Genomic DNA, 20,801 nt, shown 5'->3' with positions numbered 1-20,801 from the left:
TGATTATGTGTACACAATTTTTTTCAAAAAATGTAAATAATTTTGTATGTTTAATGTATGCATTTTTGAAAGAATAAACACAATTTTGAAGATTCAAAATAAACTATTTTTCCCGAATAATGTACACAATTCTTTATATTTAGGGGGTGTTTGGTACATGCATTTAAAAACATGTGTGAAAATATTTGTAAGTGAAAAAGTATGTGAAAATAGGTGTAATGTTGTTTAAAAATTGAAAATTGTTGTTTAAAATGGTGTACCAAACACTCCCTTAATCTACATAATTTTTTAAAGAGCACACACATTAATTTTATATATTCAACATTTATAATTTTTTTGATACGTGGACAGTTTTCTTAACAAATTACTTAAAATGTAAGATCTATGTAATAAATATAAACTTTTAAAAATGTACACAATTTTAAATATTTCAAAAAATGTATAGAATTTTGTATATATATATATAAAATTACTTAATTTTTTTATTAAAAAAAATGGACATATGTCAATTTATACAAATTTTCAAAGAATTTTCTCTAGATATTCAATTTATACATATTTTTGTTAAGTACAAACTTAGGTACAGTATATTAAGTGTTGTTTTTTAAGTCCTTCTCTTAAGATTTAGTTATATAACTATTTGTTTCTCAAAAAGTTATGTGACTATTTAATTAAAAAATACATTTCTAACTCATTAAAAAAAATTTACATAACAAAATCTTTAAAATAAATTTAAAAATAATTACCTAAATATTGTACTTAAGTCGTGCTCTTTTCTTAAATACCCCTCTTATCCACCGATTTAGCAGATCTAGTGTACTTTGTCAGGGTCCAGTGACTCCAGTCTGATGTGAAGACTGTTGATGACAAATGGTAATGACTTATTGCCGTAGCGTTAAGGGAGACAGAGATAGATTCTGTTATCTACATGGAAATGCGTTCGCTTGTCTTGATGACATTGAATGCTACCTCCACCAGCTTCCTAACTAATCCATGAGAACCCATTAAATGAGACTTAATAATGCTAGCATATAGCCAGAGTACACGAATAACCAAAAAGAGAATAGAAGAAAAAAAAAAAAAAAACTATGATGGAGAAGAGAGCTAGTTCTCCCAGTCCCATGAACATCATGGGTGGTTCAAGAGATGAGGAAGATGGGAGTTGTAGTAGTACTGTCAACACCATGCGCACTGCAGAGACCTTGCTTCGTCTAGTCCCCATGACCCTATGCGTCGCTGCACTCGTGGTCATGCTCAAGAACTCTCAGACCAACGACTATGGTTCCCTTTCCTACTCCGACCTTGGAGCTTTCAGGTTTTCTATTCCAGCATACATACATATATATGTGTGTGTGTACTCCTACATGTACATATTTTCATTTTCATATACAAGTATGTAAGGGAAAGCATGAAGTTTCAGCTCCAATGATATATTCAAATATGGTCATGATAGATGTGTAGATATTGAAGGCATATTTCCTATCCCATCACCCACTAACTCATTTTCTAGTTGCAGCCACCATTAGTATCATTTTTCATAATCATCAATAGTCGACTGGTAAGTGCAACCAGAACCAGCCAGGTATTAAATTCCAAACTCTTTAATCAATACCCAACCAAATTAGGGAGTTGCTTGGTGGGTTGGGGCCATCACTACTCTTTAGTTCTGCTAACTATGGTTCATAGTCCAAAATCTAGCTAATAGTTAGACATGGCAAAATGGGCGGGTGGGGTACGGGTTGGGTTGACCCATATTTTTCACATGAATTTTTTTTTTAAACAAAACAACATGTATTTTCCATTTAGAAAGTCATGCAACAAATTACTTAATGTAAAATGATTACTTTGAACTCACCACTTATATTAAGAATGAATTACACTTATTAATACTTATTCAATAATTTTAAAATTATACAAATCCTCACATTGCTATCTAAAACAAAATAACACAAAGATAAGTAAAAAAAATACACAAGTTTTATTTCTACACAATATCAACATCCCAAAATAAAAATAAAAAAAATTACAAATGACTTATTGAATAATTCATTTGATAAAGAATAAAAATATATAAGAAATTTACAATCTTAAAAATTAATTTTATAATCTATTGTCAATTGTAATTGGCACTCTATTTCAATCTGAGATATATATTAAAGTTTGATTATTTACTTATTTATACATAGTATCTTTTATGAATATCATCAATACATACTCTAGGAAATATTATAATTTATTTTGAAAAACTATTTATTTTGGATATAAATTGTTATAAATAGGTCTAAGCATTCATAATTTATGTTAATTTGATACTTTGGCTTCACTATTTTCACACTTGTAAATGTTTTTCATACATATCTACAATTTTAAATCTATATTTTTAACTGTACTGTAACCAGATTATCTTGGCATGTACTTTGCTGTTTGCTATTTAAAAATCTTTATTCATCACAGAATGCTCAATCATTCATCTTTTAATTAATTTGCATATAATTATGTAAATGTCTCAATCGTTTTCTTAAAGCTCACAACAAACAATTAAACCAATATTGTCTTAATTTTTTTTTTTTTACCAAAAAAATAAAAGTTTTAAAAAAAGGTTCGGGTCGGGTCAGGTTAGGTTGACTCGTAAAAAACATGGGTTAGGGCACGTGTCAATCCATTTTTGTTTCGGGTGAAAAAAATCAAGTTTGGGTAGGTATTTTTTGGGTCGGGTCAGAAAATTCTGACCCATTTTGGCAGGGCTACTAATAGTCTAGCTTATAGATCAAAATTAGTATTGTTCTTTTTCAATTTTGTACATACATGTTCTCTTTCTCATCCTATAGCAACGTGAGGATGCCTGTTGTTGTCATGTCATTATTTAACGGCCGAGATTGGGCGTACGGTGGCTGAGTTGGTAATGAGCTAGATGGCTGATCTTGGCTGTTGAGTGGTTGATAAGCCATGGATCATGATGGCCAATCTTGTGAATGGATGGGTGGCCGATCCTAGCTGTTCGATTTGTTTGTAAATAAAATAGAATAAATAAATACTATTTAGAGTAGTTAGAAAATGAGATTCTAGGTGGAAGCAAAAAATGATTTAGGGTGTGTTTGGATAGAACTTATTTTGCTGAAACTGAAAACTGAAAACTGAAAACACTGTAGCAAAATAATTTTTAAATGTGTGAATAGTATTGTGGGACCCATTTTTAGTGAAAAAGTGGATAAAAAGTGGAGTTTGTGGGACCGTGAACAGTGCATAAATACACTGTTCACCGGAGAATGGGTCAACCATTGCGGCTGAAAATGCAAAAAAAAAAAAAAAAAAGAAAGGAAGGAGGAAACGCAGACGCAGCAAATAAAAGTGCTATCCAAACTAGCACTTAGTTAGAAAAAATTTTAGGGAAAAAAGGTGGCTTTTGGGTTAAATTTGTTTAAAATCTTGTCTAGTCCAATATGAATTCTCTAATAAGCAAGTGAATTAAAAAGTCTATTGAAAACATGGTTGCTTTGTAGCATTTGGAGGATTTCATTTTTGGTTTTTGGTATTTCTTAGATAGGTATTGGTTTTAGTAGTTGTGATGATTTTGTGTGTGTGTGTGTGTTTCGCGGGGGGGTGGGGGGGGGGGGGGGTGGGAGGGATAAGTATTGAGATGAATGGAAAGAAGTTCAACAACTCATATTTAGTCCAACACAAGGACTGTCTGAAAGAAAGAATTCAAGAATGGAAATATAGCAGACTACAACGCCACCGAAATTACAACACATCCAAAACTAGCAAAATCAAAATAACGAAGAGTTTATCTACTTGATCATAAATTAGAATAAATGGAGTTCTTAACAGGCTCTAGGATATCATAATAGAATAGCACATCCTCAAAAAAAGATTTGGTAGCTTGTTCGGCTAACTCATTAGCAGATTTGTTCCTCTCTCTATTCTCCCAATTAAAGATGAATTGAAACTGATTTGCCAATTTAACTTGGCTCCATGTGTCTTCTACTACCAGAGTGATTTCCCAGAAGGGACTATTCCTGGAGGCTAGATGATTCACAGCTTCAAAAACTGTTAGGTCATCTCCTTCTACAATGAAATTGCATAACCTGTCAGCAATGGCTTGCTCCACAGTCACTTAACTACCTTAGCTTCAATCACTAGAACTAGCTGATGAGATGCTTTTGACCCATGCTTTCAAGCATCCATCTGCATGATTTATCACCACTCTATCGTGATGTAAGTTTTACATGTAACCAAAAAAGCATTGCCATTTGCTTTCCACCAAGAATAAGGTGGCCTTTCCCACTGTAGCATTCTAAGAGTTTGTTTACTGTCCCAGATTTTAGAGATCTTACCTTTGAACCACTGATAGTCTAGTTGGAATTGCTGAGTCAAACAACCCGGATTGATTGGCTCACTTGTTAGCATCACTTTATTTCTGAATTTCCAAATGGCATTAATGGTCACTATAGAAATCATCAAAATTCTATCCTTGGAAAGACTTACTTGCAATGTATCACTATCAGGTAACACAAAAGCCTTGATCAAGCCAAGACTTGAATTTGTGCTAACTTTGTCCACTCTTCAGCCCAACACTAATTTAAACCACACTATTCTCACCATATGACATTTTAAGAACAAGCAACCCTCGGTTTCTACCTTTTTTCTCACAAAGCATGTGTGTTCCTGTTCTCCCAATCTTTCCACTAATCTAGCTTTAAAGGGTAAAACTCTAGCCTCTATCCTTCACAGCAATGTCTTTATCCTCTATCCAAAATAGGCTTGAGAGTTATTGAACAAGTTTTTATTATTAGGCCAATATGTTGACTGATAGAAAAATGCCAAGATCATACCAACCCAAATCACTGTCTTGTCCGAGGGAGACGAGGAATTGTTTACCAATTGCCTCTCTTGTCTCCTTGTCAAATGGGTAGTTATTTTTTTACCAGTCCCATTTCCTAGCAGATGTGTGTGAAATTATTTATAGTGAGAACCTAATCTCTCATCTCATCTGTTCTAGCGTGTGGCTTGAAATCATGGAACCATGGGATCCAAGGATCACCCTAAACGTTTAAAAATAGGAAACATCCGCCCTTGTTAATGATAATTCTCATTCTAGCCACCCACTTCCAAATCCAAGATGCATTGCCAACACGTTGACCTCTCAACCAGTTTTCCTTCTTGTCTTATTTAGTTCTCAGCACCCGAGTACAAAACTTTTCAGAGCAACTTGTCAATAACCAACCCACTTTGGTTAACAGGGCAATGTTGCTGTCTCTGTATCTACAAAGGCCTGACCCCCCACATTACTTCCATTGTCAAATATTGTCCCAAGCTTTCAAGGTTATGAATCTATGATTAGTGCCATAGGGTTTTCACAAAAGCTTTTGACAACGGCATCTAGGTCATTACAAGACTTCGTCAACGATTCTAAATGTGGCCTTAGTGTAAGCAGAAGCCTTAATCAATGTGGCTCTCCCATCCCTGAAAAGGCACTTGGACTTCCAACTATTGAGCTTAGATTCCAGCTTCTCCTTCAAAAAATCAAAATCCATAGTTTTCCCTTGAGTAAGCAAGAGAGGGTAACCCAGATGTTTAGAATCAAGACTGATACTTTAGCACCCGAGGAAGTTAGCTATACTATTTGCCACAGCCCCACATCCATTTTTTGAGACAAACATGACTGACTTATCCAAAATTATGGCTTGGCCTTACCATTGGAAGTATTTCCTCATTCAGTTTGCTAAAATCTCCACTTTATTTTATCTAGTATTACCAAAAATTTTAGATCGCTTGCAAACCTAGATGAGTAGGAGTTCTTTTAGCCATCTTATCCCATTGACATTCTTCCTATGATCTTCCTTCAGAAGGATTTATGATAACACATCAGCCCCAATGACTTACAGGTAAGGTGAAATCGGATATCCCCTATCTCAATCCCCATGAAGGGGTTATTTTACCTCAAACACTATCAATTGAGAAACAAAGAAGTAGTACTTGATATGCACTGCAGCTCAATGAGGCAACAAACTTTTCTCCAAAGCCTAACTTTTTGAAGAAAAACCAATATAGAAGTTCCATGTAATCACAAGCCTTCTACATATCAAATTTAAGTTGCTTGAAAATCAACTGACCTGGTTTGCAACTTTAAGTTTCTTCTATTTGTGTTGTCAAAGGCTTGAAGTTTCTTGTACATTCAATTGTTTGGATGAAATTTCTTATTCATAATAATAAGAAGAAAATAAGATCCTTTTTTTTTTTTTAATGCATTTTCTAACTGTATGAAGATTTACAAATTTTAGTATAACTGTAAACAAACTCTTCTGCAGGTATTTGGTGCATGTGAATGGAATTTGTGCCGGCTATTCCCTTCTTTCAGCCGTCATTGTAGCCATGCCTCGCCCATGCACAATGTGCCGTGCTTGGACCTTCTTCTTCCTTGACCAGGTCAGTTCATTTTCAAAACCTTGTCTATTTGTACTTAGAAATCATCATAAAAGCAAGAACCAAATTTCGGTCAGTGATGCATCTAGGTGTTCACTTATGTAATTCTGGCTGCCGGAGCTGTGTCATTGGAGCTGGTGTACTTGGCATACAAAGGAGATACAGACATTACCTGGAGTGCAGCTTGTGGGTCTTTTGGTGCATTCTGTCACAAGGCCACAGCATCTGTAGCCCTGACATTCGTTGTAGTGGCTTGCTATGCAGTGATTTCACTCATTTCCTCCTATAAACTTTTCAGCAGATATGATGCACCTGTGGCTAATTCCAGCAACATTGCTGCCTTCCAAGGCTGACCAAAATTGTGTTCTTACAGTTAGATGTACCTAACGTGACACCCTGCGCATAGCATATACATGTATGTTTGGTGGACATTTGAGGTGCTTTATGTAATCCTGCTATTTGTTTATGCATTATGTAACTTGTTTTTGCTACTTAATATTTGGGACTGACCTGAGAATCTCAGACAACTTGAAAATAAAAGTTTTCATTTTCAGGTTCCAGAATGTTATAGTTATGATAATCGTCATGTCTAAAGAATTCACCAAAGAGAATGTTATAATTATGATAATTATCATGTCAAAAGAATTCACTTCTCATTCAGAGAACAAGCAATGATATACGGTTACTTCCTTGCTTTGGGACCTGCATAACCCAACCGATGCAAATTCATCAGGTGCAGTGAGTGATTTTTAGTGCAGGTTAATCAGAAGTCACCTTTTCATTCTACCATCATCAGTTCCCTGAAAGCATGAGGCAGCATTCACACGAGTATTTTTGTCACATGGTGATGCAAGTGAATGTAATATAACGAACGATTAAAGTTGGCCAACCAATAACCATATATGATAATATGAAATAGACAACTACCACTGAACCTTAAGATCACTTGTGAAAGTTTTAGCCGAATTATAGTATTTTGAATTGAATGATCGCCCCACTGAACCTTACAATGAAAACGTTTAGCTGCCATTTTTAACTTTTAATGTCTTAAAATATTAAGATGCTATTATTTGTGCTGTATTGGTTAATACACATTTATTTGAATTTAATTAAAGAACCTAATATGCTTCACTTATATAAGCCAATATTTTCTTTTCCCTCCACCTGATAAAATCTAGAAGAATAAAACTGTCTTCAAGGATGGAAGTACTTAATTTTCTTAAAGGAAACTGACCCATCCAACCCTTTTTTCTCTATGCCACATTAATTTCTTTAAGCTAACTAGTAAAATTTCTATGAAAATAAACATGTAAAATTCGATAGTAGAAAAGTAAAATGTTGCAAAAGAAAAGCGTTTAGCTCAAAAGAGCATTAGTCATACAGTAAACATAGCCTCAAAAATAAATAATAAAAAAGTCATACAGTAAACAATCACTGCTACACGCAATAAAAGGCTACAAACAACCCCTTAATTATTTCAACATACAAAACTAGACTAAGCGAAGACACAATAGTCAAAGAGTGTTGACATTACAAAGAGAGAGCCTCCATCTCTGTCTCTGTGCCCTTGTTGTAAACTTGTAAAAGTAAGATCATGAAAGAAGAAGGGAAACCCCAAATGAAATAGTGGAGACCATAAGGCCCAGCAAAGCCAAGAACCCATATTTCCCTATGGTGAGACGGTTCTGGGGATCGCCAGTAGAGTAGCCTTTGAAGTAGAAAAAGCGAGTCACAGTGTAAAGTAAACCAAGCACGGCGCACGTGCAAGGATGCCTTAACCCTCCTAATATCATTAACATGAAAAACACGGGCATCATCTCTAGCGAGTTCTGATGTCCTCTCTGCACCCAATTAATTTTCATCATTATAAATCAGCAACACACAATTTTGTTTTACTTCTATATTAAAAACATTTATAAAAAAGAAAAAAAGAAAAAAGACACAAATAGTTGAAGTAAAGAAATCGGGAAAAACCTGAACACAGTTGAAGAGCTTGGCTTCTTTGTTTTCAGATTCCGAAGCATAGAGAGTTGGGTATGGGACTTTTAACCTTTTTTTTTTTTTTTTTTTTTCACAATTTCAATAAGAGATTACGACTCCCAGTAAAAAGAATAACAATGAAAACGCAATAATTGAGGGGGGCATAGAGAAATGAAGTTCTTGCAGCAAATACCTTTTGCGGGCACTGCCAACTTGGGCAGCCATCCAAAAGTTCAGAAAGCAATAGAAAACGAGAACAAGAGCCACATAGCCATATTCCTTGGGCAACACCAATTCCATTCCGGCCATTTTTTTTTTGGTTTCTGGTTCAGAATTCAGATCACAATTCTAGGGAGACCCAGAAAATGCTAAATTGTTTTGATATTATACTATGTTTGTTGTATTGAGATTAGAGTGTCCACTAGTATATAAAGAAATGAAGGAAAGAGGTTATCACCTACGCGGCTATGCTTATATTATTGACTTTTGACTTTCTCGATTCTTCTTGAATAGAAATGGGCTTTACCATGGGCTTTTTAATTCTTGGGGCAGGGGTTTCTATTTTCTAGTTTGTTCCCCTACTTCTTCTCCAAGGCAAGTATTATACAATTGACGCTTCATCATCTTCGAACTTTCCCTTTTCCCACTTGTTCAATTGAGCCATGATGCATTAACTTTCATCATGAGAAAGGAAAAAAAGCTGCCACGTGCCATTTTTTAATTAGTTGTACATACAGTGGATCATATTTTGTGGGACAGAGGATTAGGACCTGCCAATTTATAGCTGTATACTCCAAATTGTTAATGTACAAATATTCAAAACTACTCTCATTATTATTTTTATTTTTATTTTTTTGATGAGATACTCTCATTATTAAACTATAGAAAAAAAAATATTGTTGACTTTTTAAATAAAGTAACCGGGTAAGATTAAAATTTTATTTATTAATTTTAGAAAAAGAATTTCATTTTGAGACATTTCAAAATGAAATATAAGACCAACAATTTAGAACGAATGGAGTATTATCTATATATATAAATATAAATCTAAAAGTTGAAGCGTAACATTTATTATTATTACTCTCCTGTTAAGCCACCTTGTCCGCCATGTCATTGGTCACATCATCATTTTTTTCATATTTATTTTTTACCTTTAATATTTTTGACAACATTAAATATATAAATATATTAGCTTTATAAATTCATTTTAGACAGTTTTAACTTTACATATACATCTACTTTATTTTGGATGTTATAACTAAATAATAAATCAATAAAAAAATCAAAATAAATGTATTGTCTACGCATATTCATCTTGGGTAGTTTTGATTCTCAAAAAAATCTTGGGTAGTTTTAACTATACATATAATTTTTCCCTTTTATCTTCTTTTATTTTGGCTCTTCTTATTCTCATCCTCTTACTATAATTTTCCACTCTCCTATTTTATGCATATTTTTCCCACATAAAAAAGGTTATTTCTCTCTCTCTCTCTCTCTCTCTCTCTCTCTCTCTCTCTCAATTTTTTTTTCATTATTTGTTGGATTTTTTTTCTTGCATCTCTACCTTAGATTGATAAATATTTGTGTTTTTTAGAGCTATACTTTTTGTTGTCTATAACTGAAAAATTAAATCAAGGAAGAATATATATATATATATATATATATATATATATTAAAAAAAAAGTCTATAAGAATGTTTTCACAAATCTTATTTAATCATTAATGGTAAAAAAATACAATCTGACAATTGCCCCATAAGAGGATCTCCTACCAGAGGCTTGTACCCTCCCATTGTTTTATTACTGACTAATTCATATGTGTTCCTTAATGCAAATATTTTTTTTAATCATTTTTGTGGTGGGTAAAGTCTGTCAGTTGATGTTGGGCCGTAACTCACGTACCAAGCCCAGCCGCGATAAAGAAGAAAAGGCATGGGCGTAGGATATCCCGTCTCAATTATGATGGGCCAGGCCTGCTAAGGGGCGTCCGAGGAGGAACACCTCCTCGGACTCACCCAGTAAGCATCCAATTTGCACCCCATACTTAGCGAAAGGTCGCCCAATACGAAGAAACAATGCGTGACACTCAGGAAGGAGGAGGGGACAATCACAACTGCCGCATTAAATGCCAAGGAACTACTTTTCCAGCCGCATTAATGTGGAAGGGACAGGAACGCAGAATGACCTTGGCCAGTGCAACTCACAGAAAGGAGGGAGGATGACCTACGGACAGGCACTCGAGTGGAGGATCGGATGACTGACAAGTGTAGGGACATGATCTCAGGAAGGGTGCTATATAAGGGAAGGAGATCCCCATGGAAAAGGGATCGCAAGCAGAAAGAAGAAAGGAAAAAGAAGGAGAAAAGAGAGAGAAGTAGCAGGAACAGCCTCAGGGACCGTTACTCCAAAAGCTCGAAGGAATATCCCTACGTCCAACTGGTTGCATGGCTTGGTCGTAACTTCGTTTCTCCTGTCAAAGACCTAGTTCTATAACCTGCTCTCTACAAATTCATTGTTGAGGGACTTTTGGGCCAGAATTTCCCACCTGTTGGGCCTGAGCCCCAAATTCGTCACCTTACAATTGGCGCCGTCTGTGGGAAGAACTTGTGTCTCGACAAGTGAAACAGCAAGGGATGGAAGGATCAGGTCCGCGCCAAACCGGACGTACTGAATCTCAACGACAGGACAACTTTGTAAACCTTGAACGAGCAAAAGACCAAAATGATCAACGAAAGGGCAGTGGGAACACCGCTCACACGAGTAAAAGTCGCTCGAAAGGGAAAGACCATGCATCCCACTAGCACAACGAGCAGAAGGCTCTGCAGCAAGAGATTGAGGATTTGAAGAAAAGGCTGCGGCGAGCCCAACAAAAACGTCCTTTGCCCATTTCGGATACTAGCAGTGGTGAGGATGATGAATACAGACGAAGGAGGAGGACCCCCTCGAGCGAGACGTTCTCCTATGAGGAAGAGAGGCCTCACAAACGCGGCCGCAAAAGCCCACCTTACCAAGGCTTAGTCAATGACGCCATGAGTAAGGCCCTGGATCGAATCTCCCAGTCGCCATTTACCCGTAGGATAGAGCGGGCGGTGCTCCCTCGGCGATTTAATCAGCCAACGTTTAGCCTGTACAATGGTCGAACTGACCCAGTGGAGCACGTGAGCCAGTTCAACCAAAGGATGGCCGTTCACTCCAGGGACGAGGCGTTAATGTGTAAAGTGTTCCCCTCCAGCCTGGGGCCCTTGGCCATGAGATGGTTTGATGCCCTCCCACCAAACTCCATAGACTCCTTCAAACAGTTGACGCAGGCCTTTGGCTCCCGCTTCATCACCAGCACTAGAGTCCCTCGGCCCCTCGATTCCCTTTTATCTCTGTCCATGCGAGAAGGAGAAACGCTAAAAGCCTACTCGGACAGATATTGGGAGGTGCACAACGAGGTAGAAGGGAGTCATGATGACGTCGCCATCAGTGCCTTTAAAAGGGGTTTGCCGACAGAGCATGGCTTGAGAAAGTCTCTCACAGGGAAGCTAGCCACCAGCGTGCGGCAACTTATGGACAGGATAGACAAGTATAAGAGGGTCGAGGAGGACCAGCAAACCGGGAAGGGAAAGGCGAAGTTTGTCCCCCAGGAGAGAAGGGACTTCAGGTCGGACCGCTTCAGTAACAGTAATAAGCCGAGAAGAGATTATGCAGAACAGTCGGGATCTACAGGGGCTCAGGTAGTCCACGCTGTGTTCCGAGAGCCGTTACACGTGATCATGGAAAAAATAAAGCACGAGCCCTATTTTCAATGGCCAAATAGGATGGCAGGTGACCCCTCAAAACGCAATCAGAACCTATATTGTGCGTATCACCAAGAGCCCGGCCACGTCACGGACGAATGTAGGAATCTGAAGAACTATGTGGATCGACTCGTCCGAGAAGGAAAGATAGGGCATCTGTTGCAACGCCCTGAGCAGTCAAATGTCGATACCAGGCAAAGCACCTTGAGGCCACCCATCGGCACGATAAATGTCATTCTTGCCGCACCTGGGAGAACCGGTTCCGGCCCATTCAGAGTAATGTCAGTAGGTAGGTTCCCGACAGAGCCAGGCGAAAAGGAATCCAAGAGGGCTAGAGGGAGAGTGCCATTAATTGGATTCACGGAAGAGGACAAGGAGGGAACTATTCAGCCCCATGACGACGCCCTAGTCGTGACACTCAGAATAGGAGGTTATGACGTGAGGAGGGTGTTAGTTGATCAGGGCAGCGCCGTGGAGGTGATGTACCCGGACCTATATAAAGGGCTGAATTTAAAGCAAGAGGACCTGTCGCCATACAACACTCCTCTGCTTAGCTTTGAGGGAAAAATCGTCATCCCTAAGGGCATGATCAGATTGCCTGTGCAAACAGACATAGAAATAGTGGAAGTAGACTTCATTGTGGTGGACGCATACTCACCCTACACGGCTATTGTGGCACGGCCATGGCTTCACACGCTAGGGGCTGTGTCGTCTACCCTGCACCAGAAGGTGAAGTATCCCTCAGAGGGCCGGATCAAAGAGATAGTGGGGGATCAAGGAATGGCCAGGCATTGCATGGTATCGGCCATTGCTCGACGATTAAGCGATGCGCCTTCCACTTCAACCGGGAATACCTTATAGCAATCAAAAACCCCGGTCCAAGTTGCAGGTAATGAAGGACCGGACCTGGAGGTGAGTTGTGAAGAGCTAGAGAGAGTGCTCGTCGGATCAGACCCCGAAAGGTTTTTCCAGATTGGCTCGGAGCTACCAGCACAGGAGAAGTCGGCGCTAATTGATTTTCTGCATCGAAATGAGGATGTATTCGCTTGGGATCCTTATGAAGCCCCTGGGGTTGACTCAGACCTAATACGCCATCACCTTAACGTTAACCCAGCTATTACCCCAAAGGAGCAGCCCCCTCGGCGCCCGTCAAGGGAGCATGCAGACGCTGTGAGGGAAGAAGTGACGAAATTGAAAAGAGCTGGGGCTATCAAGGAAGTGTTCTACCCCGAATGGTTGGCGAACACAGTCGTGGTGAAGAAGAAGAGCGGGAAATGGCGAGTCTGTGTGGACTTCACGGACTTAAATAAGGCTTGCCCGAAGGATCCTTTCCCAATGCCGCGAATAGACCGACTGGTCGACGCAACTGTCGGGCATCCCCGAATGAGTTTTTTGGACGCTTTCCAGGGCTACCATAAGATATCCTTGGCCACGGAAGACCAGGAAAAAACTGCCTTTGTCACCCCAATTGGCAACTATCATTACAAGGTGATGCCTTTTGGCCTGAAGAATGCCGGTTCGACCTATCAAAGGATGATGACTAGGATGTTTGAACAACAGATGGGAAAAACTGTCGAGGTGTATATAGATGATATGGTAGTAAAGAGCAAATTGGTGACTGACCACATCAGGGACCTTGACGAGGTGTTTCACATCCTGAGAAGGTACAGGCTGCGACTGAACGCTTCCAAGTGTTCATTTGGAGTGGGATCGGGAAAATTCCTTGGCTACATGGTAACCCATCGGGGGATCGAAGTTAACCCTGACCAAATAAGGGCCATTCATAGTATGCAACCGCCTCAGAATCCCAAAGAAGTCCAGAAGCTTACCGGCATGATAGCAGCTTTGAACCGTTTCATCTCTCGCTCGGCGGACCGATGCCGACCTTTTTTCCTCCTATTGCACAAGTGGAAGGGTTTCGAGTGGACTGAGGAGTGTGACGTGGCTTTCCAACAGCTCAAGGAATACCTCGCCCGACCTCCGATCATGTCCAGCCCTGAGGCCGACGAGGTACTCTATGCATACATCGCAGTCGCCGATCATGCAGTCAGCCTAGTACTGATCCGAGAGGACAACGGCACGCAACGGCCCGTGTACTACGTAAGCAAGTCGCTACAGGAGGCAGAGACCCGGTATCTCCCCCTCGAAAAGGCAATATTGGCTGTCGTGCAAGCTACAAAGAAGCTTCCCCACTATTTTCAGGCGCATACAGTGGTTGTGCTAACCCAACTTCCATTGAAGTCAGTCCTCCGCAGCGCCGACTACACTGGGAGAATCGCTAAGTGGGGAACCATCTTAAGCGCCTTTGACATCAGATATATGCCGCGCACCGCCATAAAAGGTCAAGTCCTCGATGATCTGGTCGCTGAATTTGCGGAACCAACCGTGGAATGGATGGACGTGTCGGAATCACCGAATAATGATAGGAGATTAGTCAGCACGATTTCTGTGCAAGAGCACGATGAGTGGAGAGCATACATTGATGGTGCAGCGAACCAAAAGGGGTCCGGAGTGGGGCTCGTTCTAATCTCTCCCGAAGGTATAACCCTGGAGAAGTCGTTGAGACTGGGATTCCCAGCAACGAATAACGAAGCTGAGTATGAAGCACTGCTAGAAGGGATGTCAATGATCCGGAAGCTGGGTGGGAAATGCGCGAGCATATTCTCGGATTCAAGACTCGTAGTGGGGCAAGTAAGCGGGGAATTGGAGGCGAAAGACGAAAGAATGCAACGGTATCTTGCCCAAGCTAAACGCCTACGCGCCCACTTCGATGACTTCCGTTTGATGCATATACCCAGAAGCGGGAATACTCACGCCGATTCTTTGGCAACACTGGCCACATCCTCGGCTCAGCCCCTTCCGCGGGTTATCTTGGTCGAGGATCTCTGTCGCCCCACGGAAGAGGAGGCTAAAGGTATTCGGATACACAATGTCGGCGAGGGGCCAAGCTGGATGGACCCTCTTGTCCAATTCTTGAAGAATGATTCCTTACCAAACGACAAAGTCGAGGCCGACAAAATTCGGAGGAGAGCTTCTCGATTCTGGTTGTCCGAGGACTCCAAGCTCTACAGACGTTCATTCTCGGGGCCATACTTGCTGTGTGTACACCCAGGCGCAACTGAACTCATTCTGGAGGAGTTGCACGAGGGGATTTGTGGGAGCCACACGAGGGGCCGGTCCCTCTCCCACAGAGCTATGACGCTGGGTTACTGGTGGCCAAGCATGCATAAGGAAGCTCTGGAATATGTGAAGAAGTGTGACCAATGCCAACGGTTCGCTCCGAATATACATCAACCCGGTGGGGTACTTAACCCATTGTCCAGCCCTTGGCCATTCGCACAATGGGGCCTAGACATATTAGGTCCGTTCCCCAAAGCTGCCGGGAACAAGAAGTTTCTTCTCGTCGGCACCGATTACTTTACGAAATGGGTTGAGGCTGAAGCGCTGGCAAACATTAGGGATGTTGATGTCAAGAAGTTTATCTGGAAAAACATTGTCACCCGATTCGGCACCCCACACACCCTAATCTCGGACAATGGCCTGCAATTTGATAGCAAGGCCTTCAGGGAATATTGCAGTGAATTGGGGATTGTCAACAGGTACTCTACACCAGCCTACCCGCAGGGTAACGGACAAGCCGAGGCAGTTAACAAAACCATAGTGAATGGGCTGAAGAAGAGGTTAGACGACGCGAAAGGGAGGTGGGTTGAAGAGCTCGCCCATGTTTTGTGGACGTATCGCACCACGCCCCGCCGATCCACGGGAGAAACCCCCTTTTCGTTAACCTACGGGGCCGAGGCCGTCATCCCATTAGAGATAAACTTTCCCTCCCAGAGGACTGCTACATTCAACCCTATTGTTAACAACTGGCTTCTAGAGAAAAGCTTGGACCTCCTTGAAGAGAGAAGAGATTGCGTGATGGTGCATCTAGCTCAGTATCAGTAAAAGCTCAAGCGGGGCTATGACGCCAAGGTGAAGTCAAGGCTGTTGACGCCTGGGGACCTAGTGCTGAGGAAAGTCCTCGGCAATGCGAGGAACCCTGCATGGGGAAAACTCGGGCCGAACTGGGAGGGTCCATACCGTATCACCTCTGTGGTTGGCATTGGAGCATACTATTTGGAAGACTTGGACGAACGTGTAGTGCCACGTCCATGGAATGTAAATAACCTGAAAAGGTACTTTTATTAATGAAGAATATTTTACTTGATATCGTTTTACTGTACAATTCTCAATAAGAGTTAAACAGAACCCAAGTCCTGCATGGCTCCTCGGACCACAGACTTGGGGGAAATTAACCTCGCAGCAATCTTCAGTAAAGCGTTAAACAGAACCCAAGTCCTGCATGGCTCCTCGGACCACAGACTTGGGGGAAATTAACCTCGCAGCAATTTTCAGTAAGCGTTAAACAGAACCCAAGTCCTGCATGGCTCCTCGGACCACAGACTTGGGGGAAATTAACCTCGCAACAATTTTCAGTAAGCGTTAAACAGAACCCAAGTCCTGCATGGCTCCTCGGACCACAGACTTGGGGGAAATTAACCTCGCAGCAATCTTCAGTAAAGCGTTAAACAGAACCCAAGTCCTGTATGGCTCCTCGGACCACAGACTTGGGGGAAATTAACCTCGCAGCAATTTTCAGTAAGCGTTAAACAGAACCCAAGTCCTGCATGGCTCCTCGGACCACAGACTTGGGAGAAATTAACCCCGCAGCAATTTTCAGTAAGCGTTAAACAGAACCCAAGTCCTGCATGGTTCCTCGGACCACAGACTTGGGGGAAATTAACCTCGCAGCAATTTTCAGTAAGCGTTAAACAGAACCCAAGTCCTGCATGGCTCCTCGGACCACAGACTTGGGGGAAATTAACCTCGCAGCAATTTTCAGTAAGCGTTAAACAGAACCCAAGTCCTGCATGGCTCCTCGGACCACAGACTTGGGGGAAATTAACCTCGCAGCAATCTTCAGTAAAGCGTTAAACAGAACCCAAGTCCTGCATGGCTCCTCGGACCACAGACTTGGGGGAAATTAACCTCGCAGCAATTTTCAGTAAGCGTTAAACAGAACCCAAGTCCTGCATGGCTCCTCGGACCACAGACTTGGGGGAAATTAACCTCGCAGCAATTTTCAGTAAGCGTTAAACAGAACCCAAGTCCTGCATGGCTCCTCGGACCACAGACTTGGGGGAAATTAACCTCGCAGCAATTTTCAGTAAGCGTTAAACAGAACCCAAGTCCTGCATGGCTCCTCGGACCACAGACTTGGAGGAAATTAACCCCGCAGCAATTTTCAGTAAGCGTTAAACAGAACCCAAGTCCTGCATGGCTCCTCGGACCACAGACTTGGGGGAAATTAACCTCGCAGCAATTTTCAGTAAGCGTTAAACAGAACCCAAGTCCTGCATGGCTCCTCGGACCACAAACTTGGGAGAAATTAACCACACAATTCCTTCATCAAGGGTTAACCGTTTATGTTTCACGAAAAGCGTTAAAGGGAAGCCAAGTCCTGCGCGGGTTCTTAGCCACGGACTTGGGAAAAAATCAGCATTGTAATCGTTGTTGCTCGACTACAAAGTGTCGCAATTTTATCGTCTTTATTCATTATTGTTCGACTTTAAGCAGTAAAAGGGTAAGACCGATATCCATTCATGATGAAAACAAAATAAAGTAAAGCAGCGATATATGTAATTAAATAACTTTTGTCATATAATGTTCAAAGTAATTCAGTCCAGAAATATTATCAAGGATCAAACAAAACAAAGTACAAAAGCGGGACAGACGAATTCCTATTCTACGTCCCTAAGAGCCCTGAGTTGGGGCGGGCTGATCATCCACTGCTGGGTTCTCCGGGGCGATCTCCTGGGCCTGGGCAAGGATCTCGCTGATGCGAAGACTGTCCTCGGGTGACTGGCCCTGCGTAGCTTGCTCCATGCCTCCAGTCTCGAGAATGGGGGAATCTGCTGGAAGAGGTTCAGTGGAAACGACCTCCCCAGGAGTCTCACGTATCTCCGCAGGGTAAAAGATGTTCTCAGCTTTCCTGAGATCAGAATCTGCGGGGACGGCTGCCCTATCCATGGCCAACCCCCAGGTCGAGGTGACATAATCCCTGCAGACAATGGCGATTTCCTCGGTCAACCTTGCCTCAGTATCGTGAACCCCACGTTCATACGAAGCCGCCACAGCCTTCTCGGCAGCCTCCCTGGACAAGCGGGCTTCCTCCTTAGCCCTTGCAAGCTCAGCCTTAAGCTCCGAAACCGCTTGTTGCTCCGCTGACAATTTTTCCTCAGAGTGTCGGAGCTGCTTGCGCAGCTCTTCGGTTTGCTTTTCAGCAGTCTTCAGGCCAGCCTCTGCACTCGCATTGGCCTTCTTCACCTCTCTTAACTCATGATCCTGACGATCAAGATCACGTTTGAGATCGCTCGCGGCCCTCTCAGCTGTAGCACGGGACTGAGCCTCCCTATGCACATCCTCACGAGCTTGTTTGGCCCATTCCTCAGCAACATAAATTTGTTGGGTGACCTGCACTCAGACGGAAACGAAGACGATACCAAGATAAGACGATGAGAAGGTTCTCAACACAAAAATAAGATAGAAGATTCCACTTACCACAGCCATGTCCCTCTTCAGTGACATGAAAAGCTCTGGTTGACGAATCTTCCTGAGGCCTTCCATATCACGGGGCAAGAGAAGAGGTTGCTGCAATGCTTCAGCCAAGAACGAAGCTGGCTCACGCTGGGTCTCCCATAGGGTCGCATCCCAGAGGACTGGAGCGCCATCTAGCTCGATCCGAGGAGACCATGTCCGAGGTCCTCTCTGAGTGACCGCCTCATCTCGGCTCTCAGTGGACTTTGTTCTTTTTTCCCGGGGCTCTTTCGTTTCCTTGCTCTTCTTTTTAGGCCCGACCTTCTCGCGGGCAACCTCTCCCTCCTCTGCCTCTTCTACAGGCCTTTTCCGCTTTAGATTAGGCATAGGCTTCAGCGCCGCGCCCGACGAGGGGGGGGGGGAGGAAGAACGGGGGCTTTGGAGACGACCTGTCCTTTTGAGGTCTCCTTAGAGGTCTGCCCTTTGGACCTGTTGGATAAGAGACCCCTGAGGCCAGTCCTCGGCTGGAGGTCCATTCCTTCTTCTTCCTCGGTATCCTCGCTAAGATCAGGCTGTGCGATGACCAAACCAGTACCAGGAGCCGCTGAGGCACGGTCCAAATCAGCGTCAGAGTCGGAGATCTCTACTACTCTGACCGAGGCCTCCCCTTCCTCAGAAAATTGGAACCGGTCTATCTGATCCTCTAAGGATGAATGCGAAGAGCCGGACTCCACCTCTGGGATAACTACTGGGGGAAAAGCGTGTTGGGGGGGTAACTGAATTGGAGGCAAGTCTGTATCAGCGAGGAACCCTGGTATGGACACGTCAATCCGTGCTAATCTCGGACTACCGGCCCTTATAGCTTGTCCGGCTTCTACCTGGGCTCGAGTGAGCAGAGTATAATCCAAAATTAAAGGAGCCGACCGTAGTTGTCCGTCCCTGCTAACAAAAATCTCGGACCTCAGGAGGTAATTTAGAGCCGGGACATTGACTAGGCTCAGCCGAGGAGTGGTTCGCTTCTTGTCTGCAAAGGCCGTCAAACGATTTATGTTAGTCCGAGGAGACATGCAATCAAACCAACAAATCTAAAGCAAGTAAAAGAAAAAGGGGTGGAGGAGCTTGAAACCAGAATCCTCCCCACGGCATCTAATTCTACGACACCCCACCTGGTTTTCCCTCCCTAGTCGGACAGTGAGGGCCGTCAGACCATGGCCCGGAGACGATCAAATGGTCGTCCTTCAGGCCTTTGCTAGACTTCGAAAGGCAAGATATCAACCTCACTGCGTCAACCCTAGACTTTAGATAGTATGTGTCGCCGAGCTTATGGCATTCGTAAAGATGAACCACGTCGTGCCATGAGAGGCCGAGGTTCATCTGATCGTTCAGGGTTTCGACACACCCCAGGATCCGGAATACATTAGCGGTGCATTGATGGGGGGCCAACCTATGACCACGCAGATAGTCCCTAGTTATTCTCCCCATCGGAATAGTCATTCCTCCTTCCACGAAGGCTATCATTGGAATTGCGACTTCTTCTGTTCTCCGTTTCATCAAAATGTCCTCCAGATGACAGTACTCTAACCCTACCTCCGGTGGGATACGATACTTCGCCTTGAAGCCCGCCATACCGGCCGGAGAATCTACCAGTTTCTCAAGCCTACCCATCCCCTCTAATCCTAAAAACAACTTGAAGGCAGTATGATTAATGAAGAATAATGGAGAAGAAGCGCGAACTTACGGGTAAGAGGTTCGAAGGAGTCTTCAAGAGAATGGCAGCGGAAGCAAGAACAGACTGAAGGAATAGGCTCTGAGAAGTTCTGAATATTGGAAAGCTCGTCAAAAATGAGAGACGAACGCCCTCAAGACCTATTATACTCGGTAGAAGTCGAACAGACGCGCTCGTGTCTAAGACATGCGAGACGCTGTCCACCGTAGATCCTGCCTCCAACCGTTGGATTGAGCGAGTGTAAAACCCCAAAAGCTGTGGTTACTTCCCCCTGAGTCACCAACTGCCCACCGCATTAATGAAGCACGTAAAGGC

At 42.5% G+C, this 20,801-nt stretch overlaps 3 protein-coding genes across 3 annotated transcripts; 2 read left to right on the top strand and 1 right to left on the bottom strand.

Moving 5' to 3' along the window:
* Positions 1–1,055: 1,055 nt before the first annotated feature.
* On the top strand, positions 1,056–6,986 carry LOC126714311 (CASP-like protein 2A1). Its single transcript, XM_050414405.1, has 3 exons — positions 1,056–1,315; positions 6,309–6,426; positions 6,513–6,986. The coding sequence occupies exons 1-3, from the start codon at positions 1,089–1,091 to the stop codon at positions 6,774–6,776; spliced, it is 609 nt and encodes a 202-aa protein (XP_050270362.1). The 5' UTR covers positions 1,056–1,088; the 3' UTR covers positions 6,777–6,986.
* A 791-nt stretch (positions 6,987–7,777) lies between these two features.
* Positions 7,778–8,829, bottom strand: LOC126714312 (uncharacterized). The gene is made up of 3 exons (XM_050414406.1): positions 8,597–8,829; positions 8,398–8,473; positions 7,778–8,264 (listed from the first exon to the last, which is right to left on the bottom strand). The coding sequence occupies exons 1-3, from the start codon at positions 8,710–8,712 to the stop codon at positions 8,016–8,018; spliced, it is 441 nt and encodes a 146-aa protein (XP_050270363.1). The 5' UTR covers positions 8,713–8,829; the 3' UTR covers positions 7,778–8,015.
* Positions 8,830–12,463: 3,634 nt separating this feature from the next.
* LOC126701480 (uncharacterized) lies at positions 12,464–13,045 on the top strand. Its single transcript, XM_050399599.1, has one exon. It carries the CDS (start codon positions 12,464–12,466, stop codon positions 13,043–13,045), a length of 582 nt encoding a protein of 193 aa, XP_050255556.1.
* The last annotated feature ends 7,756 nt before the right edge of the window (positions 13,046–20,801 follow it).

Source organism: Quercus robur, chromosome 2 (genome assembly GCF_932294415.1).
Source record: "Quercus robur chromosome 2, dhQueRobu3.1, whole genome shotgun sequence".
NCBI lineage: Eukaryota > Viridiplantae > Streptophyta > Magnoliopsida > Fagales > Fagaceae > Quercus > Quercus robur.
Note: the sequence above shows the minus strand (reverse complement) of the source record. Positions and strands in the feature narration are given on the sequence as shown.